The sequence below is a fragment of the Hemitrygon akajei genome, chromosome 5 (genome assembly GCF_048418815.1).
Source record: "Hemitrygon akajei chromosome 5, sHemAka1.3, whole genome shotgun sequence".
Lineage (NCBI taxonomy): Eukaryota > Metazoa > Chordata > Chondrichthyes > Myliobatiformes > Dasyatidae > Hemitrygon > Hemitrygon akajei.
In genome coordinates, this window is record NC_133128.1 from 192,432,291 (window position 1) to 192,445,283 (window position 12,993).

General features: G+C 41.0%; 1 protein-coding gene across 2 annotated transcripts in view; it reads right to left on the reverse strand.

Annotated features, from left to right (window-relative positions):
* The window catches only part of LOC140728601 (inactive dipeptidyl peptidase 10-like), a 1,645,453-nt gene that overhangs the window by 595,620 nt on the left and 1,036,840 nt on the right, over positions 1–12,993 (reverse strand). For both annotated transcript variants that reach the window (XM_073047583.1, XM_073047584.1), the window contains exon 3: positions 11,967–12,062. In XM_073047583.1, coding sequence (XP_072903684.1) covers positions 11,967–12,062 — 96 coding nt within the window. The remainder of the gene's footprint in view (positions 1–11,966; positions 12,063–12,993) is intronic.

The following is a 12,993-nucleotide window of genomic DNA, read 5'->3' on the forward strand; positions in this document are numbered from 1 at the left end:
GTATCTACGGAAAAAAGTACAGTTGACATTTTGGGTGGAAACGTCGACTGTACTTTTTTCCATTGATGCTGCCTTGCCTGATGAGTTCCTCAAGCATTTTGTGTGTGTTTCAAAGGAAATAGTTCTGTTTTGGTGAGTCCAAGTGTCTTTTTAAGTTCCTAGACATCCTCACAATCTTGTTCTCTATACACATTCTTTTAGAGAAGAGCACAAGAACAGGCCCTTTAGCCACAAAATTTTACTGAATTAATTAAACTAGTTATTAAATACCTAACTAAATTACTCCCTTCTTCCTCTACAAGACCTCTATCCCTCCAATCTCTGCACATTCTGTGAGTCTTTTAAACACCTTTATCCTACCTGCCTTCATTACTACCTCCAGATGGGTGATGTGGTGGAGATATGTCTATACCAAAGTAGGTGTAAGGTGCTCCTTTTCTCCACTAGCCTGCAGGTCACCCTTGGGCACAGGTGACCTTGTTAGTCCTCCCAATCAGGTTCATACAAAGCTATGAGAGCAGGTGGTGTTTGGTTGTCTGAGCAGCTGCTGTACATCACAAGTCCCAGTTATGTGACCGCAGACACCTGACAAGCAATCTCTGAAGAGTATAGATAATGACTAGGGTTACTCATCTTGCAAAGACACTGCCCAGAAGAAGGCAAAGGCAAGCCACTTCAGTAGAAATTTGCCACGAACAATCGTGGTCATTAGATCATGATCACCGACACATGTTGATGATGATAATGGTGACTCTCCCTGGAAGCACCTTCTAGGCACCCACCACTCTTGTTATATAAAAAAACAACTTGTCCTGCATCTTGCTCATCTCCTTTGAGCCTAGTCATCAATATCACTCATAATTTTATAAGCTTCCAGCAGGTCTTCACTCTGAAGAAAACTTTTCGAATTTGTCCAACCACTTCTCATAGCAAATGTACTCTAATCCAGGCAGTATCCCAGTATCCTGGTAAACCCTTGCCAAACCCTCCATAACACTCTTTCTTCAGTCTCTCATTACTGTCAAAGGTCCCTACCTGATTTCACAGGGTGACAGTGCCCCAGAAGAGTGTGTAGGCCTCTGATAGACCATGGATTTGCGCCTTGGAAAGTTTCCTTGGCAAGGTTTCTTTATGGAAGACTGGCAGTTGCCCAAGCTGCAAGTCTCCCCTCTCCACACCACTGATGTTGTCCAAGGGAAGGGCATTAGGACCCATACAGCTTGGCACCGTGTTGTCGCAGAGCAATGTGTGGTTAAGTGCCTTGCTCAAGGACACACACGCAGCCTCAGCCAAGGCTCGAACTAGCGACCTTCAGATTACTAGACAAACACCTTAACCACTTGGCCATGTGCCAACATAGAAGAGTAAAGTGAGCTGGCTCAATGAGTATTGCCCAGTGGCACTTGCATCTAGTACGTATACTCACTGAAATTTATAGTTTCATTATGATGCATTGCAATGTACTGCTGCTGTAAAACAACAAACTTCATGCCATACGTCTGTGATATACAATCTGTTTCTGAATTCTGACATCCTTCTTATATTGAACTGGCAAAAGGAGAAAATTTGATTCCAGAGAAGCAGGGAAATAGGTGAATGGAACAAGGCATTTTGCTCTTTGGAGTGAAAACAGATAACCTGACGTAGTAGACTAGGAACTGTTTATATTAGATTATTTGTCTTTAATTGTGTAACATGCTGCTAATGGTAAAGCAGTGGAATATGACAAGCAGGCCCAACTAGACAAAAACAAGAAAAATTCAGTCAAAATCGTGGCTATTCTGTGAGAGAGAGAAATGAAGAAATAAAAAAGGAAAAAGTTGGTATTCAATCTGGGAGGCTGCAATGTGCCCAGTCAGAAGATGAGGTGATGTTCCTTTGGCTTGCTTTGTGTCTTCTGTACGAGGCCACAGACAGAAAGGTCAGAGAGGGATTTTGATCCCAAAGAGGCTGCCCAACATTGCAATGTCTTCACAAAGACAGTACACTCGGCCAACTCAAGATATCAGGTGTTGTACAAATAAACAAAATGTAAGCTTTCCATTTTAAAGTACCTTTTTCATGAGTTAAGAACATTGCTGGAAAAGATCTTATTTATTGCCCAGGCCTAATTGTTCATGAACTGAGGAGCTTTCAAGAGCTGTTGAGTGTCAGCAACATTATTGGCTGTGAAATCATTGAAAAGCCAGATTAGACAAGGCTGGTAAATTCTCTTCCCAGAATCTGTTCATGAACAATTTTAGGGTTAAGCAAGAAATCAATTATCACAGGAGCGATCATTGACAATGCTAAGGGCACTGTTTACACAGTGTTCCTGATAAATACCTCTAATGGGTGGAACAGAGACCCCAATGTTCCCCCAGCAGTTCTCGCAATCCTTTGTTGGGATTTGTGGTCAGATGCCCTGCAATTCCTGTACCAGATGGTGATAATACAATAGACAATAGACAATAGGTGCAGGAGTAGGCCATTCAGCCCTTCTAGCCAGCACCGCCATTCACTGTGATCATGGCTGATCATACCCAATCAGTACCCCGTTCCTAACTTCTCCCCATATCCCTTGACCCCGCTATCTATAAGAGCTCTAACTAACTCTCTCTTGAAAGCATCCAGAGACTTGGCCTCCACTGCCTTCTGGGGCAGAGTATTCCACATATCCACCACTCTCTGGGTGAAAAAGTTTTTCCGCATCTCTGTTCTAAATAGCCTATCCCTTATTCTTAAACTGTGGCCTTTAGTTCTGGACTCACCCATCAGTGGGAACATGCTTCCTGCCTCCAGCATGTCCAATCCCTTAATAATCTTATATGTTTCAATCAGATCCCCTCTCATCCTTCTAAATTCCAGTGCATACAAGCCCAGTCGCTCCAATCTTTCAACATATGACAGTCCCGCCATTCCGGGAATTAACCTTGTGAACCTATGCTGCATTCCCTCAATAGCAAGAATGTCCTTCCTCAAATTTGGAGAACGAAACTGCACACAATACTCCAGGTGGGGTCTCACCAGGGCCCTGTACAGCTGCAGAAGGACCTCTTTACTCCTATACTCAATTCCTCTTGTTATAAAGGCCACCATGCCATTAGGTTTCTTCACTGCCTGCTGTACCTGCATGCTTGCTTACATTGACTGATGTACAAGAACACCTAGATCTCATTGTACTTCCCCTTTTCCTAACTTGACTCCATTTAGATAGTAATCTGCCTTCCTGTTCTTGCCACCAAAGTGGATAACCTCGCATTTACCTACATTAAACTGCATCTGCCATACATTCGCCCACTCACCTAGCCTGTCAAAGTCACTCTGCATTCTCGTAACATCCTCCTGACATTTCACACTGCCACCTAGCTGTGTGTCATCGGCAAATTTGCTAATGTTACTTTTAATCCCTTCATCTAAATCATTAATGTATATTGTAAACAGCTACGGTCCCAGCACCAAACCTTGCGGTACCCCACTGGTCATAGCCTGCCATTCCGAAAGGGACCCAGTAATCACTACTCTTTGTTTCCTGTCAGTCAGCCAATTTTCAATCCATGTCAGTACTCTGCCCCCAATACCATGTGCCCTAATTTTGCCCACTAATCTCCTATGTGGGACTTTATGAAAGGCTTTCTGAAAGTCCAGGTACACTACATCCACTGTCTCTCCCTTGTCCATTTTTATAGTTACATCCTCAAAAAACTCCAGAAGATTAGTCAAGCATGATTTCTTCTTCGTAAATCCATGCTGACTCAGATCGATCCTGTCACTGCTACCCAAATGTGCCGCTATTTCATCTTTTATAATTGACTCCAGCATCTTTCCCACCACTGATGTCAGGCTAACTGGTCTATAATTCCCTGTTTTCTCTCTCCCTCCTTTCTTGAAAAGTGGAACAACATTAGCCACCCTCCAATCCGCAGGAACTGATCCTGAACATTGGAAAATGATTACCAATGCGTCCACGATTTCTAGAGCCTCCTCCTTAAGTACCCTGGGATGCAGACCATCAGGTCTCGGGGACTTATCAGCTTTCAGACCCAACGGTGTATCCAACACCGTTTCTTGCCTAATATAAATTTCATTCAGTTCATCCATTACCCTAGTTCCTTTGGCCACTATTACATCTGGGAGATTGTTTGTGTCTTCGCTAGTGAAGACAGATCCAAAGTACCTGTTCAACTCATCTGCCATTTCCTTGTTCCCCATAATAATTTCACCCATTTCTGTCTTCAATGGCCCAATTTTTGTCTTAACTAATTTTTTCCTCTTCACATACCTAAAGAAGCTTTTACTATCCCCCTTTATATTTTTGGCTAGTTTACCTTCGTACCTCATTTTTTCTCCCGTATTGCCTTTTTTGTTATCTTCTGTTGCTCTTTAAAAGCTTCCCAGTCCTCCAGTTTCCCGCTCATCTTTGCTATGTTATACTTCTTCTCTTTTATTTTTATACTGTCCTTTACTTCCCTCATCAGCCACGGCCGCCCCTTACTCCCCTTAGGATCTTTCTTCCTCTTTGGAATGAACCAATCCTGCACCTTCTGCATTATTCCCAGAAATATCTGCCATTGTTTTACTGTCTTCTCTGCTAGGGTATTGTTCCATTGAACTTTGGCCAGCTCCTCCCTCATAGCTCCATAGTTCCCTTTGTTCAACTGTAAGACTGACACATTCGATTTTTCCTTCTCCTTCTCAAATTGTAGGTTAAAACATATCATATTATGGTCACTACCTCCAAATGGCTCCTTTACCTCCAGGTCCCTGATCAAATCCGGTTCATTGCACAACACTAAATCTAGAATTGCCTTCTCCCTGGTAGGCTCCAGTACAAGCTATTCTAAGAATCCATCTCGGAGGCATTCCACAAACTCCCTTTCTTGGGGTCCAGTACCACTCTGATTCTCCCAGTCTACCTGCATGTTGAAATCCCCCATGACAACTGTATCATTACCTTTGCGACATGCCAATTTTAACTCTTCATTCAACTTACACCTTACATCCAGACTACTGTTTGAGGGCCTGTAGGTAGCTCCCATTAGGGTCTTTCTACCCTTAGAATTTCTCAGTTCAATCCATACTGATTCTATGTCCCCCCCTCACAAGGGACTGAACATCAACATCAACAGAGCCACCCCACCGCTTCTGCCCATCAGTCTGTCCTTTCGATAAGATGTATATCCTTGAATATTCATTTCCCAGGTCCTGTCCGCTTGAAGCCATGTCTCTGTTATTCCCACAACATCGTACTTGCCAATTTCTAACTGAGCCTCAAGCTCATCTACTTTATTCCTTATACTTTGTGCATTCATATGTAATAATTTTAATTCATTACTCCCCTCAACTTTCCTATCAATTCCTATTTCACTTGGCCATACTATATGATCTCTTCTGCTCCATTGATTCTGTTGTCCTTTTTAACTTTTCTTATTTTCACTTTCCCTTTAACTCCATCCTTATATTTCCAGTTCATCCCCCCCCCCCCCCACCATTACTTAGTTTAAACACATCTGCGTTGCAGTGGCAAACCTGTCTGCCAGAATGGTGGTCTCCCACCTATGAAGGTGCAGTTGGCCAGGCCACACTCAGCGGTGTTCCTGTAAAAAATGGCTAAAATGGGGGGTAGGGGTGTGGAAGCCTCACACGTTTCAATTTCCTCAGGAAGTGAAGGCACTAGTGTGCTTTCTCTACCAAAGAGATGGTGTTGGGGCACTGAATTGGAAATAATATTATCAACAGCAATATGAACACATTTCTGTGATCTGTGACCAGGAAAAGACAATTTGAATAAATCGTTAATGTTTGCACTGGATGATATATTGAGTATTCCTGTTAGTCTAATTCATTTAATGAAGGATACAACAAGGTGAAAATCATGCAGGTGGTTGAAAAGACCAAATTAATGAAGAGATTACCTCTTGTGCGACATAAACAATCCATAGTTGAAATCATTATGATAGAAATGATAAAAAGTGTCTCATTATTCAGCTAATGATTAATTAATCATGCAGTTGTCAAATGGTCAGTTCATTTGCGAAAAATTTGCGTGACAATGAGGCTGAAAATTTGCAAACTGAACAAAGTTATCCAATGTATTTTCTTTCATTCTTAATCAGCTTGAACTGTGGAAAAATTAATATCATTTATGCATTGGTAAAATATCGAAGCAAGATTGAGCTTCCTCTGACAATGAGAGTGCGGTGCAGAAATTATACAGTGACTTGAGAATTGCACTGAAAAGTGAACGTATTGTGGGTCTCTCCAGGGCTCATAAATTAAAATGCTCACCCTAGGCTATGTGAACAAAGCCTTTCTCCACATAATCACCATTGTGCATCATATGAAGGAAAAGCAGTGGATTAAGACCAGTGCCAAGGCAGATCAGGTAGAAGAGAATGGCAGTCCTGATCTGAGATTGGGCTTTTGACAAAATGTATTTTACTTTAGGAACCTACCTGAGTCGATTTCTGGTAAATAGGAGGAGGTCAACTGGTCAAAATTTATAATAAATGAGCAATTCACAACTTTGAAAATGCTATAAAGCATAATGTGTGGTGGGTTGGGGATACATCTCTACCAAAGGAGGTGTAAGGTGCTCCTTCCCACCACTAGCCTGCAGGTCACCCTTGGGCAAGGTGTAGCACCTGCTTAGCCTCTCGATCAGGGTCACGTGATGCCATGGGAACCAGTGGTGGATGGTCGTATGAGCAGTTGATGCATATCACAAGTGCTGGTTAGAAAACCACTGACGTCAGGCAGACATTCTCAGAAGAGTATTAAGAATGGCTGAAGTCACCTATCTTGTAAAACACTTCCCATAAGAAGGCAATGGCAAACTATTTCCATTGAAAAATATGCCAAGAACAATCACGGTCATGAAAAGACCATGATTGCCCATGTCATACAGCATGGTATATAATGATAATGATAAAGCATAAATGCCTAAACGATACCAATCAAGGATGAACCTTGGACAATCTGAACCGCTGGATAATTCAGATGATGGGTTTTTAATTATGCAAATATCAATCCTGTGGTTACGACTTGAAGTTGGTAGTTGCCAATTATTTCTAAAACAATATCCAATTTTTCCCCACATACTACTTCTGTGTAACCAGACGCAATGCTAGGATATTCCTGGAATAAACCTCCATGTGCTCTAATTATCTTCCCTCTTTAACACGTACTGTATCTGTAGACCAGCTTGGTGAAGTAACCTGGTTAAATTTGCTCAAGCCAAAAACAGTTATCTGCATTGAGACACTTGACTTTGGCATCTAAAATATGGCAGTTCCAAAGTTCCCAACCTTTCATGGATCAATCCATGGACCAATACCATTGAGCAAGGAATCCATGGGCCCCAGGCTGTGAACCCCTGGTCTCACCGCTTCCCCCAAATCACAAGCAGCCTTTTTTGATTCATTGTCAACCAAAAGCAAAACAACTAACATTCCGATATTCAAGGTTTCCTGACATCATGATTTGATTTTTATAAATTCATAGATCTAAACTAATGTAACAACATGAATGGAAAAAATCAAAAATAAAATGTAACAGAGAAAGGTGGGATATTTAGCAAGACAACTGGAATTAATTGCTCAGTTTAATAATAACTTAGTCATATTTTCTGTCAGATTCATTCAGTTTATATTTAATAATTACACATCAATATTTTATTGGCTGACAATAGTTTCTCCTACTCAACAGCTAATCACATACAACAGAACTTCAGAGATTAGTGGACAATGGTGAAAAATAGTTAACATCAGATCAACCGCACATAACATATCATACATGATATTACTTCACTTTCCAACCAAAGGAGAGAAAATTGAACAGTATATGTATTGTAAGTCCAATGAAATTCCATTGATTAAATTAATCCGATCATCACTTGTTTTTTCCTGATTGGATCAAAAATGAATCCCAACTGAACTTTTATGAGTTTGATCAATAAGGATCACTGGAGTGAAACTCAAAGTCTACCTGGGTTAAATGCTGCTGCAAGCTTTTTACCTCAGTTTCACTGCAATTTTCTTATTATTCATTTCACCACCCAATACTATGCTCGCTTGGACAGCAGCTTCAGTGCAGCTGTTTGAGGTAATTAGGAAAGTGAAAAAGGATCCTGTACTTTCCCAGCAATTTTTTGACAAATAAACTCTTCTGGGGCATCCAGCTGGGTAATGGTATCTATTATAACTAATGTTTCCATGATAAACTCTGCCATCTTCTTCAGGGATTATGCCCAAGCATGTCTATCCGGTGGCATTTATACCCCCATAGTCCGTCTCACCAATCCGATTTCCGATCGTCATCCAACCAGATTTCCAGTCTCCCACCTCGTTTACAATCGAATTTCAGTTCTTCCTTAGAGTGTGACATTCATCTTTGCTAAAATTCCTTTCCTCTAGTTTTATTTCAATGACTTCCATTACCAAGTGGATCCAAAAACCATTGGCATGGCACCGTAGGTTTGTGCTGTCGAAGTCAATCCTATGGCAATAGGAAGCAAGATGGCGGTGCAACGCAGTTTGCAGCAGCCTCTCTGGAGTTTTGTGGTGGCGTGTTGGGGAGGAAGCATTAAGAAGAGGGACGCCTCACGTCTTAATAAGCTGGTAAGGAAGGCGGGCTCTGTCGTGGGCAAAGTACTGGAGAGTTTAACATCGGTAGCTGAGCGAAGGGCGCTGAGTAGGCTACGGTCAATTATGGAAAACTCTGAACATCCTCTACATAGCACCATCCAGAGACAGAGAAGCAGTTTCAGCGACAGGTTACTATCGATGCAATGCTCCTCAGACAGGATGAAGAGGTCAATACTCCCCAATGCCATTAGGCTTTACAATTCTACCGCCAGGACTTAAGAACTTTTTAAAAGCTATTATTAATGCTTTTTGAGATGGTGATTTAGATACATATCATATTTTTTTACTGAGTTAAGTATTGTATGTAATTAGTTTTGCTACAACAAGTGTATGGGACATTGGAAAAAAGTTGAATTTCCCCATGGGGATGAATAAAGTATCTATCTATCTATCTATCTATCTATCTATCTATCTATCTATCTATCTATCTATCTATCTATCTATCTATTTGTTAAGCGGGGTGCCATGCACAATCCTGATCTGATGAAAAACGGACGTGGGAGCACGGAGGAAGATCTGGAAATCTCCAAGAAGGCCATCTTTTTGCTGCTCCTATTGTGAGGTTCGGGTCTCTGCTGAGAAGAACAAGCCTGCAGTCCTCGGGGTCGCGTTGCCGATGGCCGTTGGAGGGGGCATCGTAGTGCACTCGGCAGAGGATGGTGCTCAGAGAGGCTGTGCCGGAGGGGATGGTCGGAGGCTCGGAAGTTCAATGGACTCGGAGTCCGTTGCGGTCAGGGCGCTCTCATTGTGTGCTGCGTCTGCAAGGCTGGGTCCGGCGGCGCCGTGGAAGTCCATAGAGGGAGTATTCCTTTCTGCCGCCTGCGTGGGATGACGAGTCTATCAGGACCCTGAGGACTTGTGGAAACTGTGTGGTGGTTTCTTTTGAACTAATAGTCTTTTATCATCTTTGGACTATTTGTACTGTGCCCATGGTCTGTTTTTTTAAATCAATTATAGTATTGTCTGCACTGTTGTAACTATATGTAACTATGTGGTTTTGTGTAGGTCTTGTAGCTTTAGTTTTTGGTTTGTTGGGTAGTAGAGTTGATCTCCTGACTTGGTATGTCTTGGTAGTCTTGTTTCATCTGATGGATTTGGAGCTCCTTTCCGGGGAACACGCTAAGACGGTAGCACGATATTAATACGCAACAGCCTCTCTGGACTCCGGATTTGGGGATTGCCAAACGTTATGTGGATTTTCTGGTGTAGTCTGTGTTGTCGTGTGCTTTTGTGATATCATTCTGGAGGAATGTTGTCTCATTTTTTAACTGCATTGCATTTGTGGTTTCTAAATGACAATAAACTGAAACTAGAAGTAGAATTGTGAACGCAGTTTTCTGGAATCAACTGAGGGCTGACAGAGAAACCAGGAAATCTAACAATGAGGAGGAATCCATCGCTACAGCCTGCCTTCCCTATATATCCATGGCTTCTGGAAGGATCTGCAAGATTTTGAAGAAGTACCAGGTTAATGCCACTCACAAACCCGTAAGGAAGCTCAAGTCACAGCTTTTTGTGGGTCAAAGTTAATCAGATCGACTGGCATTTACAGGACTCCCTGTGAATGTGGAGCAGTGTATCTCGGCTAGACGGGACGCACAGTGGAAACCCACATCTAGGAGCACAGGAGGTGTATCCAAGCAACACACAGAATCTGCTGGAGGAACTCAGCAGACCAGGCAGCAGCTATGGAAAAGGGTGTAGTTGACGAGACCCTTCCTCAAGACTGAAGAAAAAAAGATGAGGTGTCAGAGTTCGAAGGTGGGGGTAGGGGAGAAAGTTGTGTCCATTTGCTTTACCTGGAGAATTTGGGGGTAGTAGAATACTGCATTCACAATGGCCAATAGAACAGTTCATGGACTGGTTATGTTGACATGTTTGCGGCCGCAATGGATAAGGCAAATCATCATTCCAGCACAATGTTATCACATTCATAGAATTAATTATATCCACTGATGCATGATGGTGATCTTAAAATGGCCCTGCAGTACTCAATGTGCTTACTGGTCAGACCAACCTGTGCAGCCATTATGTTGAAACAATTTGGACAGGAAGCAATCAATAGACAATTGTGGACTAGATAACAGAAACAAAACAGTTAAGTGTACTTGATCGGATGTGATCGTAAACGGTACAGAGGGCTGTCACTGTAAAACAGAGAGAGAACATCTATAACACAGGCACCTAAAATCAGAGTTCAGGCATCGAGTTCTTCCCCTTTCAATTCTATCAAGGAGAATCTTTCATAAATTCTGGAATTTAATTTTACTTTTTGCTAAAATCTAAGCAGTAGATACTGCTCTTTCAAACTCAGTTATAAACATAGCACATTTTTGGTCTTATCCAGATAAATGTTACAGCATCAAATCATGAAAGAGCAAACACGAGGAAATCTGCAGATGCTGGAAATTCAAACAACAACACACACAAAATGCTGGTGGAACACAGCAGGCTAGGCAGCATCTATAGGGAAAAGCGCTGTCGATGTTTCGGGCCGAGACCCTTAGTCAGGAAGGAAGGAAGGATCATGAAAGAGTTGTAGTGATACCACCTCCATCATGGTTCACTGCCACGACAGTCATTTTGAAACACATCCAGCATTATGATTGACAGAAACTAGGCAGACAAACTGCACTAGGCAAAGTTTTATAGTCAGCAAATATCAAGTACTGGGGGAACTCAGCAGGATGAGCAGCATCTTTGGCAGGATATGAATGATCAACATTTGGGTTAAGACTCTGAGTCAGAAGTTGCTCAGTCCACTGAGTTTAACCAGATGTGCCCATTTTTTTTTTGCTTCATATTTGGACATCTGCCATCTGGTGTGTCTTTGTTTTACTCTCAGAAACACACTACGTAAATGATATTTTCTTGACAAATGGATCTCATCTTTTATGAATAGCTTATTTCTTTGCCAAACTGAAAGAGTACCTGATTTTCAACAGATTTCAGAAGATGGAGCAATAAACACCATATAAATAAACACCAATAAATGTTGTCTAAACACCATATGAGTTCAAAATGGTTGTGAGACTTAGATTTAAAAATTCAGACTCAGAGACAGAGTACTAAAATAAATAAAAAGCAATAATTCCCTATAATTTTAAATTAAAAACTGCATGCTTTTCTAACACCATTGGAAAATCAAAATAGACATTTTTCTTACAGAAGCACATGCATAAATTTAAATGTCAATTTGTGCCTTTGGAACCATAACTTTCTGTGTCATATTCTCAAATTATTTCATGAATATTTAATTCCTAAACTCTACCAATTTTACTCCAGTTGTTGATTCTTTAACTGTTATACTTCAAGCTTATGAGTTATTGCCTTATGACATACCGTTTATCCATTTTACTTCAGGGTCATGAATGGTGAACTCTATTCTAAATAGGTCATCCAATGACAGTCGAGCATCTGATGTTTTCAAAGCATCATCTGAAATAAAATGTGGTGAACAATTAGTTAAAGCTTTACAGAATATAATGCTGAAGTGATTAAGGAAACAATTTATATGTCATTCCAGGTGCTTCTAAATTTCTGACTTTTTACATGAAATCATTATTTGAAATAGTTTTTGAAGTGCAAAAATTAAATGATAAAATTTCACAACTCATCTTTCACTCATTATTCAAAAGGGCATGCATGGTAATATAAATACATTTATAAGTAATACATCCTAAATACATTTCTCTTTGTTTTTTATGACATTACACAGAAGCAAAATCCACTGAATGAGATGTTTATTTCACATTCTTGATTTTTAATCTAGAACATTACTGCTGTTTAAAACAGCATGATTTAGAATGAGTCCTACTTAACTTCTGCCAACTCCTTTCATTTAAATTCCTCTAATTGTTCCCCATGATATATTCTCCTTTAGGGATACAGGATGTAAAGGGTCTGATACTAGAAGATGGGTGATCTTATCCAGTTATATTTGATTTTGATTTCCTCAGGCTTTGATATTTCAGTTTCTTCTCACATGCTCACTCTGATATTTATTTTTTTGTTGTCAGCAAAACTTTTCCAATAACAGTGGCAACAACATCTCTACAGCCTCCATTAGCATAGGTGCTCTACTCACTTTACACTTATAACTGTGAGGCTAAGCATAGGTTCAATGCAATATTCATTCTGCTGATGACACCACTGTCATAAGCTGAATCAGAGGTGGTGACAAATCAGCATATAGGAGGGAGATTGAAAATCTGGCTGCGTGGTATCATAACAACAGCATCCTACTCAATGTCATCATACCCAAGGAGCTGATTACTTCTTGCAGGAGAAGGAAGGCAGAGGTCCATGAGCCAGTTCTCATCAGAGGATCAGAGGTAGAGAGTGTCAGCAACTTCAATTTCCTGAGTGT